This window comes from Corapipo altera, unplaced genomic scaffold, assembly GCF_003945725.1.
Source record: "Corapipo altera isolate COAL_440 unplaced genomic scaffold, ASM394572v1 142, whole genome shotgun sequence".
Taxonomy (NCBI): Eukaryota; Metazoa; Chordata; class Aves; order Passeriformes; family Pipridae; genus Corapipo; species Corapipo altera.
This window is the reverse complement of record NW_020884966.1, coordinates 46,492-64,718: the sequence shown is the minus strand read 5'-3', so window position 1 is coordinate 64,718 and position 18,227 is coordinate 46,492. Positions and strand designations below refer to the sequence as shown.

General features: G+C 50.7%; 1 protein-coding gene across 9 annotated transcripts in view; it reads right to left on the bottom strand.

Moving 5' to 3' along the window:
* Positions 1-18,227, bottom strand: part of ATP6V0A1 (ATPase H+ transporting V0 subunit a1) — a 38,742-nt gene that overhangs the window by 10,391 nt on the left and 10,124 nt on the right. For 4 of the 9 annotated variants that reach the window (XM_027664850.1, XM_027664848.1, XM_027664853.1 and 1 more), the window contains 13 exons: positions 17,909-18,121; positions 17,115-17,265; positions 16,752-16,891; positions 15,807-15,964; positions 15,258-15,348; positions 14,844-14,962; positions 14,324-14,540; positions 13,642-13,749; positions 10,650-10,757; positions 10,046-10,063; positions 8,154-8,271; positions 7,583-7,754; positions 1,633-2,949 (listed from right to left, as the gene is read on the bottom strand). In XM_027664850.1, the coding sequence (XP_027520651.1) occupies positions 2,856-2,949; positions 7,583-7,754; positions 8,154-8,271; positions 10,046-10,063; positions 10,650-10,757; positions 13,642-13,749; positions 14,324-14,540; positions 14,844-14,962; positions 15,258-15,348; positions 15,807-15,964; positions 16,752-16,891; positions 17,115-17,265; positions 17,909-18,121 (1,707 nt within the window). In that variant the 3' untranslated portion in view covers positions 1,633-2,855. Of the gene's footprint in view, positions 1-1,632; positions 2,950-7,582; positions 7,755-8,153; positions 8,272-10,045; positions 10,064-10,649; positions 10,758-12,844; positions 12,914-13,641; positions 13,750-14,323; positions 14,541-14,843; positions 14,963-15,257; positions 15,349-15,806; positions 15,965-16,751; positions 16,892-17,114; positions 17,266-17,908; positions 18,122-18,227 lie in introns of those variants that run through there. The other 5 variants (XM_027664852.1, XM_027664854.1, XM_027664856.1 and 2 more) reach the window with 4 other exon arrangements.

Genomic DNA, 18,227 nt, shown 5'->3' with positions numbered 1-18,227 from the left:
CGCCAGCCCCGGTCCCGGTCCGGGTCCCGGTCCCCGCCGCGCTTCCATCGCCGCTTCCTGCCCCTGCGCCAGGCCCCGCCTCTCCCGGTACCGTCCCGCCTCTCCCGGCCCCGCGGCGCTGGGCGGTCCTGGCGGCGGGGCCGGGCCTGAGCGGGTACCGGGCACAGGGCGGAGCAGGGTTGGTTCAGTGGGCGGGCTCCGGCCCCTCGGAGCGGGCACATACCGGGCCAGGGGTGGGGACAGGCGCTGCCTGTGCCCCGGGGCCACCGGGGCCACCGCGGCCCCTTCCCCGCCCGCTCAGGGTGCCCGGGCAGGGGGACCCCCGCGGGACGGGACCCCCGCCGGGGCTGCCCGGCCGGGGCGAGTCTGGCACCGGCAGCTCCGGAGATTTCGCGTTTCCCACCCGTGACGGTTCCCCGCCCCTGGGGCAAACCGGGCCGCGGCGGTCCCGGAGCATCCGCCAGCCCGGGCCCCGCTCCTGCCGGGCGGGGGCGCTGCGAGACCGGGCAGCGGGGCCGCCGCCGGTGCCCCGGGGCCGGGGAACGCCCCGGCTGCCCCAGCACCGCGCGGAGCGGCCCCGGGCCCGGCCTCCCCCTCCGCCCCGAGGGGCCCGGGCCGGACCGGCGGGAGGGAACCCCGCCAGGGAGCGGGGCGGGGGCGGGCCCGGGCTGCCGGGGTGTCTCTCAGCTCCAGGGCCATTCGTGGGCACTGCCAGGACAGAGCCCGGCTGCGGGGCGGCCCGGGGAGAGCGGGGCTCCCCGAACGTCCCCAGCTCAGCCCACGGGAGCCCCCAGGGCTGCCCTGTGGCCCCGGAGCCATGGAAACGGGCAGAAATATTGTGATTGCGCTCGGGAGTGGTGCAAGAGCGCAGGGGAGCGGGTGAAAGAGGAGAGCATCCCCCCGGGACTGCTGGTACCCATAGCGGTGGGAGAGCATCCCCCGGGACGGCGGGGAGCCGGCCCCTAGTCCGAGGGGTGCGGGACGCTGGTGATGGGGGGGCAGTGCAGCGCAGCTCCTGCCCTGTCGGGACATCAGGAGACGGGAAACACATCGACTTCAGCAACGCAATCGCCAAACCCCCGCAGAACCCTCCCTTCCGCTGCTCCCGCACATGTGGAAGAAGCCCTGTGGCAGGAAGGGCCTGAGTAAACACGCCCCCCCCACCCCGGGGGGAAGCAGGGGGTCCCTGCGGCTGGAGGGGCCGGGAGCAGGGCACAGCCCCGGGCATGCAGACCGTGTTGCCCCACTCCCCGTCAAGAGCACCCACAGCACCCGAGTTAATCAAGCCGGAGCTTTTCCTCCTGCACAACTCCTCGTTCCACCGTTATCGGGGTGGGCAGGAGGCCCCGGGACAAACGGCCCCAGCCTGGTCTTCACTCAGGATGTCCCCGGGGCTTGATAAGTGCAGAGACATTGCAGCCCGGGCAGGATCACTCTGGTCTCACTGTACAAAGCAGCCCTGCCCACCCCCTGGTTGTGGCCATGGGGGTAACAAGGATCCTAGGCAGGAAAACTGAAGGTCCCAGATGCCCCCAGCAGCTTTTGAGGCTCTGCCCAGTGTCAGTCAGGGATGAGGGGCTGCCCAGGAACCCCCTCAGTGAGTGCAGAGAAAGCAGAAAACAGACCAAGCACTTGTTGTGCAGTTCATTTAATTTATACAGTGACTGTCAGCAACTGTCAAGCATTCCATCCAGACAGCAGGACACACCAGGACTTGTGTCAGTGCTCCACCTGCAGCTCCACTTTGATTTCACCCTTCAGTCTGCAAACAGGTCTGTAAACACACCCCAGTGAGCACCCAGGGGCTGCAGCATGAAGGTCCCTGTGCCCTGCACACGTTGCAGCATGCAGTGCACACATACCTTTCTCACCTAATTTTAGGCAGCCCAGTACCTTGAGGCATATCCTCCTCACTTCCAGGTTAATGATTCTCATTTTTGTTCTAATCTGTTCATATACAAATATTCAGCTCCACTGTGAGAATTAAACACGACGGTTGCACACAGCACTAACACCCCACTGCTGCTACAGCTACATCGAGTTGAGGAGGACAAGGAATTACTGACAGCTCAGGCAGGAGAGAAAGCAACAGGTACTGCAGGGACACACCACCGAGACCTCCCTGGGCCACTGCTTCCCCTTAAAGTGCTCCTCAGACCTGGAGTGCACAGGACAGTGTAAGCCACTGGTCCCTCCACCTGTGCAAAAGCTGCCTCCACCAATGCCAAGTCCATACAGGCACTACCCAATGTGCCTCGAGGGCTTTGCAACCTCGGGCTTTAAACCAGAAACCCCAGAAGTTCCACTGCCAGTGGCAGTACCTGTGGTGAGAGATGACAGTCAACACCACAGCTTGTCCCTCCCCATCCAGCCCCAGGCCACAGCCAGGCCTGAGCCCCCTCCCCACCACAGCCTCCAGCAACATGAGGGGGAGCAGCCCTCGCTCTTCTGGAGCTGAGGTTCTTAGGTCTTTTCTCCATGTACTGGTTTGCCCCCTCAGCACAGCTACATTTCTCTTCTGCCCTGATCAGCTGCCAGGGAATGCACGACACGGGGAGCACACAACTGCACACCAAACAGACACATCATGCACTTGGTATCTTCAAGAGTAAACATAAGGAACAAAAAAGTTTCTGTGATCCAGTGTCACCCGTTACCCCAGAACATCAAAGCTCATGGCTTTGGGATGCCATGGTAACGCTGAAGAGTGCTGCAATAAGTTACTGTCACTATGGGGGGGGTTACACACAACTCAGACACACAGGGAGGGGAGGGTGTCACACACATGGTGTTGGGGGGGTCAGTCATACACACACACACACGGTGTTTAACACTGCTGGAGTGTGTGGGGGGGCTCAGTCATCAAACCTCCCCTCACGGATGGTGTCAAAGGAGAAAGGGAGAAACTTGAACCCGGTACCAGTGTAAAACTTGTTCTGGAACTCGATCCTGCAAGAGAGGGAAGAGCAATCGCTCATTAAAAAGGCAGCTCTCAATAAAAGCAGTTAGCAAGACCTCTGTAAAAGTATGATTACTGGCTATAAAAAATTAAAGCTTTAAAGAGAAAAAGAGGTGTTATAACATAATGTACCTTTTGGGATGAACCTCCCTTCAGTGTGTGATGTTTCTGTGTGGGGCAGAGAACTGACCATGGACTTAAATCCCACTCCCAGGGGCAACAAAAGGGCAAGAGAACCAGGAAGCCCACCCTGACTGTGGTGTCCCAGGAAGCACAAGGAGCACACAGCATTTTCTACACCAGTTCGTTGCTAAAGTTCCCTTTCCTGTGTGAGCACAATCCTCGGCCGCGTGACGCTGAGCTCAGACTCCCTCACCAGCCGCTGCTGTTTATTCCCTGTGGCACATTTGGTTCATCTCCCCCACAGGCACTTGTGCTGGGATGTGCCTTCTGGCTCCAGCCCAGCATTAGCAAAGCCCCATTTGCTGCTGCTGCCCCTAATGAACTCGGGTAAAAAAAAAGAATTATTCTAGAGAACTGCCCAATGGTCAGTGACAGCCAAATAGGGTCAGGGAAACTAATCCCCTGATTCCCAGCAAAAACAAGCTTGGGCTTCACAGACACTTTACATTGCATGATCCGCTGGAAAACAAAGTCTCTGCAGGCAGTAAGTGACAGCAAACTGGGGAGCATTTAACACAGCAGGGGAGAAGGATTTTTATGCAGCAAAAAAAAGTCAAACTTGAATTATTTTTCCCCATGGCAAACTCCAGAGCTGCTGGCTTTAGCTAGCAGAAAGTGACTTCCCCATAGAGGCCAGGAGAGAAATGCTCAGAAAAAAACCAGCTTTATCTTGTATCTGCTGCTGCCTTGCAGGCCAAGGGATCCCCAGGATGAGCAGGATTTTCCGTGTGGGAGGAAGGGCTCCTCGCCAACCTGCTCCAGTTTTTCAGGAACCCTGATAATCTCCATAAATATCCTGTGACTAAATAACTGTTCTGTAAGCAAAGGGAAATGAGAGGCAGAGGGTTGGGTATCTGAGTCACCCAAACCCACTGTAACTGAAATTTTAACCCTGATGATTCACAGTTCCAGCTGGCCCTGACATCCAAACACTCCCTTTGGACACTGCTACAACTGGAGGCCTGATGATGGAGAAGAGGCTGCTCTTAGGTTAGAGAACCAGTGAGAAAAGCGTATTTAACCAAATAAGCACAGCATAAACAGTCAGTGGGGTTTTCTGCAGTCGTCTCCAGGAATGTCCAGAACCCAGCATGAGGCACTACTGTTCCCAGGCTCTGCCTGTCACATGTCCCATTCTATTGCTAAACTCTCTGTGTGTCTCCCATTGGTGCCCAAGGTCTGCAGAGGATTTAGAGACAGTGAGCACTGTCAGCAAACAGATCAGGAGCTCTCTGGCAGCAGTGCTACAGCAAACCCACTCTGCAGCTTTTTGCATTAATCATTAGTGTCAGTGTTTGCTGGACTGCAATCCACTTCTGTGGATTTTCCAACCGCACAGAGTCAGGGTACCCACACTGGAAAACCAGGCAGCTCCAGTCCTATGAGCAGGAGCAGCTGCAGAGGCAGCTGTGGAACAGGAACCCCGACTGTCACTTGGTACAACTGCAAATTCCCACTTGGTGTTTGTGTTCCTAAAGGCAGGTGCCAGAGCCTGGGGTCAGGTGTTACCCAGGCACACTTTGAGAGAGGTGACCTCCAGCACACCCAACAGTCAGAACCCACTGAGGTGTCTGTGCAGAGACTATTGCAGTTACTCCTTCCCAAAAAGGCACTGTGGGAGATTCCATCCTGCCAGACAGGAAGCTGCACTGCCCCTTGGAGCAGCAGCTCCTGCAGCCACGCTGCAGGCAAGCACTGGCTTGTGACTTTTACAAAGGAAAATCAAATCCTGGCAGGTGAGTGGAGAGCTGGACTCTACTACTCCCACTCACTGGATTGAGAGCAGGATGCAGCTCCAGCATGCCCACACCTCTAGGGAAGCAGCACTCTGAATACAGTTTTAAACTTCTCCTTTTGGGCATAGTCTGCGTTGGCTCACATTAGAAGAGCTGACTAGCTTAAAAGGGGGGAAGCTGCTTTAATCTGAACATTCACGTCAAACTGCACCACTGAAAAGCAAATGGAAAGGTAAACTACTTCAGGAGAGTTACAGTAAAAGGAGCTGACAGCACGACAGCTCAGACCGGTACCGAGCTGCAGCGGAGCCCCGATGCACACCCAGCACTCTGGGTGCTGCCTCCACCCCAGAATGCCCTGAAAAACCCAGCCTGCTTGAAGAATGCACACTCAAAAAGCACAGAGTAAACCTCCCTCATTTGGGACTGCCAGGCACAGCACATGGAACAACCTGGCACTCCCTCACCAGTAAAACACATGCTCAATTCCTCCTCCTTTCCAGGACGGCTGAGCCACCCACACCTCGAATTCCTGATAGGTGACTCTTCTCCCACAGCCAGAAAATCCCATCTGCTCTTCCCAGGACAGCTGTATTTGACCCTCACTCCCCCTTCCTCCTCCTAAAAAGGGAACACCTGCCATTGGAACACCCTGTTTTTGCTTCAGGAGCAAAAAGGAATGTGAACAGTGTGTTCTTTGGAACAACTGAAGGTGCCTCCCTGTGATAAGCAACACAGCAAACACAAAATCATTTCAGCAGATCACTTGCAGTCTGAAATAGAGCCTTAAACTTGGTGTTTGGGCTCTGAGCCTGAACAGACTTTTCTCTCAGAGCGTGTACATGATAGGTTTGCAAGTCTGAAAAACACATTTAGGGAAAACAGGACTTTGAGAAGCACTGCAGTTCTGCAGCCAGGCCGTGCCCTGCACTGGTCTGCAGGGCTGGAGTGATTTGTGTGCCCACTGCTCCTGCACCTGGGTTTCCCTGTTTGCCATTTCACTGACTTATGTCTTCTCTTGACACGTTTACAGATGATTTTTTAATGTCCCTTTAGGAACAACCTGGCAATGGGAGCAGCCACCTCCTGCCTGAACCACGAGCTCCAGCTCACACCTGTTCCAGGTATCTGTGAGCTGTTTCCATAGGTGCAGATTGTGGTTATTAACACAAGACAGGTACCTCCCCAAAAACATACTTTCTGCTCCGAGCCCATCCCTGTGGGTGCCAAAGGAGCCAAGGAGCTTGCCCAGAGCAGCTGCTCAGAGCTGTTCCCCAGCTGCTGCTCAGAAACAGCCATGCAGCTCCACAGCCCAGAGAGGCCAGACCCTGGAAATCCTCTAATCCACAAGGAATTGCAGAGCAAACCCATCACATCTGGAGTTACAGCACTGCTGCTCTCTGCTCCCCTTGGACTGCTCTCAGTGCCTGGCAGGGTCCATGGGGCTCCTGCTGTCCTGCTGCAATGGCCCCACGGTGACAGCAGGGAGAGGGTGAGAGCCCTCGTCCAGCCAGAGAGGAGCTCTCGAGTGACTGCTAGGGAGGGTTCAGGCTGGATGCCAGGAAAAACAGAGGCACCATCCAGCAGCCATTTCCAGCAGTGCCCCCCCTGCTCCCTCGGCACAAGATGGCTTCGCCCCGGGATCCCGGGGTGAGCTCAGCTCACTCGGCTACAGAGACACAGGTGGGCCAGGACCCCCCAGCTGCCAATGGAGAGGGCAAAAGGCCAAAGTTTTCCTTCCACACAAGCAGGGGAAAAGTCCAAAAAGGCTGATTTTCTTTCCCTTTTTTTTTTAAAGGCATTGCGCCTTTTGCACTTACAGAACTACTTTCAGAGAGTGCTCCCAACCTTTTCTTCCCATTTAAGCAAGACGGAATATTCCTCGTGATCTGCATGGGACTTCCCTTTGCACTTCTGACCCCCCAGGAAATCAGCAGCCTGAGGAGGTGGCAGATGCCTGAACCCCACAGAGGCACAGACTCTCCTATGCTTCAGGCTGAGCAAACCCCATACCCAGTTGCTCCTTTGATCCCACCAGTCCACTAACCAGGCAATCTGAAGTGGAACAATAAGTGGTCTTAAACATGGATTAGAGAAAGCTCTTGAACACTTTCCATACTTGGGAGCAGAGGAATTCCTTCTGCTTTGCTGGCTGCATACACAGGAGCTCAGTGATCATGGGAAAGGAGCTGCAAAAGCATCTGCAAAAAGCAAGGCCAGCAAAAACTCGCTGCCATCCCACAGCACCCTGAGGGCAGAGGGCAAAGCCACTCCTGTTCAAGGCAAGGTCTTATGATGATGAATGAGAGCATGAGAAGGAAACTGCAGTCCGTGAAGTCCACGTGAAAGACAATAAACACAGGAACCAGGGAAAAGACCAAAAGACAGAACGAGAAAGTCCTGCCCAAAGCCACAAGCACACTCACCTGCCCAGATCTGCCCAGAGCCTCCCTACTCCCCAGTCCCAAAGCTTTGGTCTTAAAGCCTTAGCCTTTTAGTGCTTATTTTTAAGCAGAGCTCAGTTACTCTCCACAATTTCTATGCAACAATCAAGAGACAGGTGCTGCTCTACCAACAGGATTGAAATCTGACCCTTTCAAAGACTTTCTGCCTTCTAGAATATGGCCTTTCTGCACAGTCCAGGTGACATCTAATTTCTTGCTATGAAGAGCTCCCCAAGTTTCTGGACGTCCCAGTAACTCACCAGTGCAAACGCAGAGCGTGGAGGAAGGCTGAGAGCCCCTCCATGACCAGCAGAATGGCCACTGTCAGGGTGGCAAAAGCAGCAAAGATGAAGAAGAGGCCGAGGCCTCCCCCCAGGCTCCTCACGCTGAGGCCAATGTGGATCACCATGGTCCAGAGCACCTCCGAGAGCTCTGCCAGGAGAAAGGGAAGGAGAGTGCTTGTGTAAGTGGGAACTAAAGTCAACCAAACTAAAGTCAACCAAATTTCCACTACAATGAGATGGGAAACTGAAGAGGGGCCAGAGCTTTTACAGCTGAATGTGTCAGAACATTGCCTCCAGCTGTCACACAGGGCAGGGCAGAGTGCTTGCTCAGCAGCTCTTTGCTTATTCCGTGTCTTCAGCTCCCTCCCTCCCGTTCAGCAGAGCTGTGGGAGCAGACTCTGTGTGCAGCTCACTGCTCCCAGCTCACACACACACAGCGCTGTCCCGTGCCAGCTGAGCCCCGAGAGGCCCCTCATGTCCCTGCCTCCCCCTGTGTGGGGGGAGCAGGCACAGGGACCCACAGCTCAGCCCCAGGAGGGACACTCACGTGCGTGGGCCAGGCTGAGGGCCCAGAGCCGCAGGTAGGACGCGGTGTTGGAGATGCAGCCCAGGCAGTACTCGATGGTGTGGATGGCCTGGTACACCACGGTGTCACCAAAGTCGAACTGTAAAGGGAACACAGGGTGAGGAGAGCTGGGAGCCCGGCACGGGCCAGCCAGGCAGGGACACGGGCAGGGGACCTGCTGCTATCGCCAGGGACACCATGTGTGACGCTGCACACTGACACTGTCTGCTCCTGGCTCAGCACATCAGTTTTATAAATGCAAAAATGGATCTTGTCTCGCCAGGTTTTGCAGAACGACAAACGCTGTGACTTGAATATTGTTTTCACATTCTAGCATGTGAAAGTCAGATATTCCAAATCCATCCACAGGCTCAGCCAGGAAAAGACTGTTCAGCAGAAGATGGCGTTGGTGTGCATTCCCCAGTACCTCAGAGGTGCCTCTACAGGAAGGAGACAGTGCTCCAAGCTGTACAGTGTGTGCCTTTGCTAAAGGAGCAACAGGAGCATTTTGCAAGATATGAACTCGCCCTTTTTGAAAGCAAAAATAATGCACGAAGCTATCCTGAAAAAGTCACATCTGTGCACCGTTCACTGGCAAAGTCTCTGTGTTTTGGTAATTTTCTGCAATAATAAAAGAAGAACTTACAAGGAAGTCTGCCATGTAGTGCAGTTTCTTATTCTGCAGCTTGGGAAAGCATTCCCTGCATTTTGGATTTAATCCATGCTCCAGAAACTGCTCAGATTTAAGTGAACACGATGTTTTAAATACATCCAGTGACTAATGCTCTAGGCATGAACACAAAGCTATTTATGTTCTTATTTCTCCCCCAGTATATCCAAGACAATAAATATTTCAAACAATTCAGTTAAATTAGCTGTCAAAAGCCTAATTCTTTCTGCACAGAACGTGAGCTGTGAAGTTCTTCAGTTCCAGCTCCCGCACACACGAGCTGGGCGGCAGCTCTGGGAATGTGGGAAATGTAAAATGTTTAAACAAATGACTGTTCACAGCCCAAGTGCAACTGCCTGAGAGAGTGACCACTGTGCCAGGAGTGGGAGCACTGGGATTGCTGTGGCACAGTCCTTGTGGGTTCACCCATTTTCCCCAGGTTCAGGGAGATATCAGGTACACCAGCACGCTGCTCCATGCCCCCCATTCCCCATGGGCCTGTGCACAGCAGAGCTCTGAGCAAACCACTGTCAGCACAATTTCCAGCAGCAGTGCCCTGGTCAAGCTGCTCTGATTTCCATGGCATTTGCAATTTTTGTAATAAAATTGTTTACCTGATAGTGCTGAAACCTACACTCAATCCTGCATGAGTACTGCTAAACCTGTTTTTTAAATAATTGCTACAAGTGCTTATGGAAGAACAGTTTCTCAGAATGGAGCTTCTCTTTTACACAAAGCCTCTGCCCAGTTCAGCTGTTGAACTACATGAAACTGGACTGCTTGTGCTGTATTTGCTCACTGAGTCAACCAGTGTCATCCTTAACCTGGTAGATAGTTTGGGGAAAAAAGCTCTCCAAACAGTTTACTGCAGCACAGAATTACCAAAGACACAACATAAGGCAACCGAGACTTCTCCAGAGGCTCAAAAAGTGAAAATTTTTCAGTTTCAGACCTCCAGCTGAGCAGCTTCCCAGGTAACTGGGAATGACCTGCAGACAGGGGATCAGACAGACAAGCTGTACAGATAAAGTAATTAAAAGTCTGTTAACGTATGCATGTATGAATTAAAAACGGCCTGTAACATGTAAACAGGAAGATCTTTTTGAAAACAAGATGCTGTGACATAACATGTTCAATTCAGCACGTTTTACATCAATGGGAAATGGCCCAGGTACACATGAAGGCAAAGCTGCTGTGCTCTTACCACCTCGTCCTCTGTAGGCTTGAAAACATAAATTTACATTTAGTTCAGTGTCTCGATCACATTAATCATGAACACATTCAGCAATTCCCTCCTAAACACGCCACAGAAAGCAGTAACACATCCCATGCACTACAGAGGCAGGATCTGCTGCAGTCGTTCAGAGGCATCAGAAAACTCCCAAACTACGTGAGATGACTGCTTTTCTCCTCTCCCAGAGGAAAGGGAAGTAATTAATATTACCCCCAGCAGTCAAAATGAATATATAAACAAGATTTCAGTGCTTCAGAAATAAAGCCCCTGGATTTCCAAGGGCATGGGAGAAGTAGGTAACATGTACCACACCTGGGAGTGCTGTGCACCCCTGAGATGGTGGCTCCTTGTCACGGGGACAAACAGAGCCACATCTCCCATGATATGCAAATTATGCTGCTTTTTCTGGAGTCCCGGGAGTGACTAAGAGACAGTCAGTGAGAAAACTGCTATGAAAACACTTCACTGGGAATGTTGCTGTTTAAACAGCCTGGAAAGGAGTAACTTCAGTCCCAGAGAGCTCATCCTGCTGCCGAGTGCAGTGCCCTGAGAGCGAGGATGCTCAGGTGCTTACCTCTTCCCCCTCCTCAGAATGGGTAGATAACTGGTCATGTTGAATGATCTCAGCATCCTCCTCCGTTGGGCCATTGCCCACCCGGATCCCACCAAAGTTGTGCGTGCCCTGACACATGCAGAAAAGAAAGAGCAAAGTGTTGTTGGGTTTTAGTGCAAAACTGCAGGTTTCTCATGACTTCATGTGCAGCAGCAGCTCACAGAGGAAAACAAAATATTAAATATTAAGGCCCAGGTTAAGGCAGGTATTTCCCAGCTCGGATGGGAAAGGTGCTGATTCCTGCTGGGACTGGGGAAAAAAAAAAAAGTCTGTCTGAATGAATCTTTGGCACATTTCTACAGTGTTACTGAGGCCCTGAGGAAAATAAAGGCAAATCTCTCAGAGATCATTTGCTGGCTCTGACATGCAACAGCCCATGTCCTCCCCAGCATGGCTGGCCAAGCACTGACACACCCCTGCTGGGTCCTGGAGCAGGTCACAGAGCAGAACACGCTGACACAAACACACACACACTCGCTCCCACCAGCCCCAGGCACACCAACACCACACGGGAAACCAGACCTTCCCTGCTTGGAAACTACCTTGTGCAAGCAGCTTTTTTTACTGACATTTGTTCTGACATTCAGCATCTGACCCTCAGCTGCACCTCCAGGACTCAAAGGGAAAAGAACAACCCGCAGACTGAGCTGAAACGTTGAAACCAGGAGGAGTTCCCACCTGACCCCTGTGAGTCTGACCCCCAGAGAGGGGAAAACTCCAACACCACAAATAGAAACAAACCCTGTGTCCAGCTTCAGCACTGTCCTGGGTCACCTGTGACATGGGATGTGACCAAGCTGACCCACCACACCCAGACTGCAGAAGCTCAGGGATGCCCATGCAGACCAAGGAGGCTGAAGGTCCTGTGACCTGACACTTGCACAGACCTGCAGAACAGCTGCTCAGAGTTCTTTTACCTCATTTGTTCTTATAAGCCTGCTTTCATTTTAGGCTGAACTATAAATTTGTCCAAAATGCCAGACGTGAATTAAAGATTTTGTCAGGTTTCTAAAAACAAATTTGGTAGGTGTTTATACTGTGAATAGAAATAAATTAAAAGAAACCCCCACATTTACAACTAAGACAATGCTTTTATTATGATTTTCAGCATCTCTGAAACACCAGAAGTCACTGATGACTCATGTCAATATTCTATTTATGTACTTCTAGCCTGTGTGAATTTGCACTTCTGCAGCTTTTCCCTCACACCTGACTCGTATCCACTCCCTGTAAACCATCCAACCTAAACACAGCTCCAACAACTCCAATTATTTACTTGATCCTTCTAAGCACACCTCACGCAAGACCTCCCCTTGCAGTTTCCTGATGGAGATGCACTTCATACGCTGGGTGGATCATGCACAAAAGATCCATTTTCATGCCTGACATTTCCGTGAGGAAACTAAAATGTCACGAGAGAAAGAGCTAAACCGTCCCTTCCGGCACCTCTGGCATGTGGAGAGCCTGATGTGCTTCACACAGTCAGTGAGATTCACACTTTCTAGTCAGCCAGGCAGCATTCACAACTAAAACCAAGCTGAAACAGGCAGCACTGGGGACCAAGTTCTGGGGGCTGCCACAATCCTCACCAGAAAGCTCCGGCAGGAAAGGGCCGTCTCTAGGTTGAAACAACTGCCACTAAGAGGCTTGTTTGTACACAACCATTTCATAACAGTTTCAGGTCAAAGTGTGTACAAAGCAGAGGTGTCACAGATCCAGTGATTACTGACAGAGAGTTGCTGGAGGCCATCACAGCACTGTGTGTTTGGGAACATGTAATGCAAACAGAAATGCTGCACTGAGAAGAATCCTAATCTATCTTAAACAAATATGCAAGAAAAGGAAAAAAAGGGGAACTTAACCTGGGGGGATGCGGTAGCAGGAATTCCCGTGCTGCTCTGCATGTTGGATTCAAGCAGCACTCCTGCAAGGAAGTGTTTCTGTGCACACACAACTATCATCCTCCAGCCTGGGTGTTCATCCAGAATGTATCAATTTGGCTGAACTTTGCTCTTTCCAAGAGAAAGTGTTTTTCACCCTAAAGGTGCACTTGTCATTCCCTTACGATACTCAGATACATTCCATGCTCCCTTGATAATCAGACAGAAAGCCAACTCCCATCTGTAATGCATCAGGCGAGTTTGAAGAGCACTCACTGTTGCAGCCGCTGCTGCCTCGAGCGCCTGCGCGTTCGTGCTGCCCTGGGCCTCCTCGGGCTGCCCTTCCTGGGGGTGGATGGAAGAAGAGAGAGGGAGGAGGAAGAAAACAAAAAGAGAAAGGGAGACGAATGGAGGGGACATGGGAGGATGAAAGATGGTCAGAGAAGGGAGAGGGAGTGTCCGTAACTGAACTGATCTTTGACTCGCTGCACATCCTCACAGCTCGGCACGACATGCAGGGAGAACTCACACGAGGGCCACACTCCTGCACCTCACACACAGGTACTTCACAGTGCAGCTGGAAACCTACAGAGCACGCCAGCAGACCACCTCTCACGTGACTGTGGAAGTTTGTTTTTCCTTTTAATTGTTATTTTTTTACCATCCAAACTGCTTTAACAAAGATAGCTGAGAAGTCTGTGAACCACGCCCATCTCTGTTTCTCATCAATGGGAAACTGCCAGCCTAGCCCAGGCACAGAAGTGCATCCAGCAGCCAATGAGATTGTTCCTAAAGCAGCTGCTGAAGCCCAACAAGCCAGAGACACTGTTCTGATCACTACCAACATAAAGGGGTTTTAAAAGCAGGTTTGATGCTGGATCCAGATCTGGGAAGCAGGCAGGCAACACTCTGTCTCCACTAACACCTACCTCCCTGTATGCCCAGGAATATGCAAAAACACTTTACAAAGTCTCAATGCAGTGTGAACCCACATATCCAAGCTCGAGATGGAAAACACAGCTTTTCAACCAAAATTAGTTTTCATGTGGAAAATATAAGGGGGAGTCACCCACCAAGTGTTTTCTCCTTAAATACTGCTGGCGAAGGACCAGGGGTTTGGCTACCAGCATCCATGGCACACACAGCAATGCCACGACCACGAGGAAGCACTGGAGCCCCTTCTGCAAAAGAAACAAGTCTCAGGTGATTCAATGGCAGCCACTGCTCAAACACACACAGAACCCAGCAAGCACGGCTGAATTCCCAGCATGTGGACGCTGCACCACGTCTCTCTTCTGGGAACAGTAAGATGAGCTGTACTTAATGCCTGCAGCTGCCCCCACTGACTGAATACAGCATTCAATGCTGAGACTGGGTTAGATTAGGGAAAAATACAAAAGATCCTGCAGTGAATGAGAATCTGACAGATGTCTGATAGTGCCAGAAGGAAATGGTGTTTGTGTCTGAGCTAAGCTGAGGCACTACATTGCAGAGACTGGGCAATACTCCTAATTGCATTCCACTATTAATCAGGATCCAAATGTTCTGGAGCCACAGCTGACATGCTCAGACTGATCTAAATTCCTGGTATAGGGATTATTGCTTCCTTCTTCAACTTCACATATTATCAGCCTTCAGAAACCCTCTGTCACAGAGGAAAAATGTTTCACACTTCATTTCACAGTTATCAGGAGGTCAATGAAATGCTCCAATATCACAAAGCATCTCTGATCCTGTTTTAGCAAGAGCACGCACCTGCCCACTATAAAGCATCTTATTACTGGTATCCTCATAGGAGAACAGAAACATGTTGATAAAGTGTATTAAGAGGCTCGGTGCTTCCTTGGATGTGTGAGCATCATAGGCTGTCCACTTGTAAAAGATGAGAATAACAAGGTATCCAAAGAGGGAGGACATGAAAATCATTTCTGGGATAAATCCAAGGTATATGTTCAGTGGCTTCTTAAAATAGCTACAGGGAAAAAAAAAAAAGAGAGTTTAATATTACATTTCGTTAGAATTAGGGCAAAAGCTTTTAGTGAGAGTATGAAGAGTGTCTTTGGAACGACAACGCAGGGACTCAGCAGCTCAACAACAGCTGGGCCAGAGCACAGGAACTGCCTCACACACACACAGTTCCACACACAGCCAGAAACAACTGCACTGCACCTTCCACCAGGAGGTGAGGGCTGACAGGCTCCAGCATCTTAAACCAACACACACGACACCCAAAGACGTTCCCCTCACCACGAGAAAAACAGAGCAAAGCACTTACATGTGGTTGAGGAGACTCAATGCGACACCAAAGAGCATCTGGAAAATGCCAAGAATCACAGACATCTTCATCTTAAAGGAATTGAGGAAGGCCAGCTTATTGCTGGCAATATTCCAGATCTGTGAAAAACAACACCCAGTCAGGCAAACACTGGGGAAAGGAAAACAGGAGAAGAAAAATGCTCCCTTTAAGCTAAACAGTATGAATCAGCCAGGAAATGTCAGGCTGAAAGAGCAGGTTTTTAAAGTTGTGTTTGTCCCACAGATATCTTTTGGGGAAATGAGCAGACAAAGTTTTCTGCTGGTAAAAGTCTCACGGTGACTGAGCCCACCACTGAGCAGGAATCAAAACTGTTTTGATGGTAGCTCAAAGCTGCAGGAAAGAGGTGGCTGCAGAGGAAGGATGAGTTCTTACCGGGTCAATGCCAAAGGGGTAGGGCCCACCAAACACTCCCTGGATAGCAGGATCCAGCTGCAGCAGGGGGGTGGTCTCCAGCAAGGCATCTCTGTTTGGGAATAACATTACACAAACATTAACACAAGCAACGCCATCCTCTTTGTGTAAAAACTAACAACACTCTTCCCTTGTGAGAGCAAGGAATAGTTCAAATTGAGAGAACTTTAAGGTTCCTATGTGGTCCTAGAGATTTTCCCAAATGAATGAAAAACCTGTTTCTCCACCTTTTACTCAGTATCACTAAGAAGACAGGTGCAGGGGACAGGAATCTTGCAATGTCTATGAGGAGGAAGGTGAGAAACTGCATCTTTACAAATTTGCTGGGGAAAAAAAAACAAAACTGTTTTGAAACTTGATAGATGTCATCCCATTTACACCCTTCTTCCAATTCTACGTGAGACCAAGTTCAGAAGTTTTTGTTTTCCTGAACTGGGAGGACAATGGGGAAGGACAAGTCACCTGCTTCTCACTGTCTGTTTTTTATGTAGTTTCCAAGGGTTTACTCACGACCAGTTGCCTTTAGTGAACATTGGCCGGACGCTCCACGAGGAACCGAACATGTTGAGGGACTTGGAGAAGCAGTCGTTGTAGATGAGGCCTGTGTATGTGGAGAACAGCCCCATCAGCAGGATGATGTACCGCCCACTGAACACCATGTTGAACATCTAGTGTAAAAACACCAAAGGAACAAAGAAGGTCCATGAGAACAGAGAAGGTCCCTCCTAAAGACAAACCAGGGAACTCGGTCTGTTGTAGGACAAACATCAGCTGCATGGACTGAGAGCCCAAAGTCTCTATTTCCCCTTGGCAGGGATTAAAGGGAGCAAGAGTGAGCATGGTAGCACAGAATCTGATAACCAGGATAAGCAGGCAGTGTGGCTGTCCACAGGGAACCTGGGATTAGCTGGAGAGGATAAACTGCACTGCACAGCCTGATGCAACCCCCAGCTGGCAGCGTGAGTTTGCAGCCAGGCAGCACAGACCCTGTCAGCCTCCTCCATGCTCTGCCAGTGTATCTCAACTCTGGCTCAGCTCCTGTCAGCCCTGAGCAAGCAAAACCCACCTTGAGCAGCAAATAGGAAGGATCTGGGAGAAAGGATATATACATAGAGAAATTGGGAGTTTTGCAGTGACTGAACACCATTATGATCCAACTAAATTTGGGGTGATTTGTTTACACCGGTTTATCTACTACACTTGGTAATTTCCTGCAGACAACAGAAAGGAATAATTTCCTATAAATATCTGAAAGAAAAAACAAGGAACTCAATACTATTATGAAACTACACTACCCAAGTCCGTGCTCCTCAGGCTTCCCAGCCTGTTCATGTGTTTCACAAATTCCAAAGGAGGAATAACGCACATTGTCAACTCCAGGGGAAATGGATGGGAGTAAATCAAGCAGCAACTCTCTGTTTGAAATGCAAATCTCAGCACGATCTGCCACTTCACCTCATTGTCACTCTTCTGGGAGAGAATCCGGCTTTCCCTCAGCACCATCCAGACAGCAATCAGAGTCATCAGGATTCCGTGGCCAAAATCCCCAAACATCACAGCAAACAGGAATGGGAAGGTGATGATGGTATAGGGTGCTGTAAGGGAAGAGAGATGACAGTCCCAGGGCACCGTGTGTGAGTCAGCCCAGATTCACCACGGTACAATTCAGGCAATTTAGCAATATAATTCCACAGCTTCCCCTCTGCTTCTGAAAGCTGTTGAGTATTAGAAATTTCCACACAGGTCAGACAATACAGAGAAACATCATTACTAAAAAATTGAGCTGGATGTCTTGGACTGTTCCAAGTCTGAATTTACCTGGATTTATTTCCCGATATGTCCCAATGCCGTAAGCATCAACAATGTTTTGAAAGCCAGAAGTAAACTTATTTGTTTTGTTGTAGGTGGGTGGGGTCTGGTTAGTTTGCATCCTGTTTAAAATAGATGGGACGGTGGATCCGCTGTGCTCCTGTTTGAAAGAAACCAAAGGGAAGATCAGTAAACCCACCCTTGGAGCACTGGAGGACAGTCTGACACGGCTCTCCTGCTGGCATTTGGAAAACTGCAAGCTTGCATGCTTGCAGTGTGCTTGCACAATGAGACACTGGAGCAGCTGAGGAAGGCTGCCAGGATTCCACTGCTCTCCACTTTGTGTGGCAGGAGGAGAAGCACTTGGAGTAAGGGTGAACATTCTCTGCGTAGGACAGACAAGAAAACTCATTAAAGAGTTCACTTGTTTTTTTAAAACAGCAAGTGAAAGGACTTCAAGACACCCAAGTCTCTTGTCTATCTGAGCAGAGGGTGAGCTTGCCAACATCCTGGAGAGCTCCTGTATCCAGACATCAAGCACAGCCACGATAACTAAATGTACCAAAGGACTCACACACTGGAAAGTCCTCACCAGTCCAGCATTCTCCTGAACTTAAACCTTTACACAACGTATTTGTTACAACATTTATGTATAAATCATGATTCCTGCATGTTAAATAAACTGTCCTCTGGGAGGGCTGATTCCAACAGCCCAAGGGGATGGTTTTCAGAGGCTCACAATTTGGAAAAACCAATGAATCCATGCAGTGCTGCCACAGCTGACGGGCACAGCAGCTACTCACAGTGCCCCTCCTGAGAGCAAACTGGATGGAATCGAGGTCAGCAACAGGACACCAGACTTCAGCAATCAAGCACTTCTGTGTCACGTCGATGTTGCACAGGTTCAGGGTGTGGTAAATCGCCTTCATCTTCCGCACTTTGATGAACCAGACACGGATGTTTTTAGCAGCTGCCTGCAAAACCCTCTGGCGATGATCCTCTGTTTGGTTCAGCACCTTTCAGAGATGCAGGAAAAAGGTGAGGCCAGGTGCACAAACTAGACAAGCCTTACCCACAGAGGATGAACGATGAGCCCGCTCCCCTACCCCACACACAGACTGC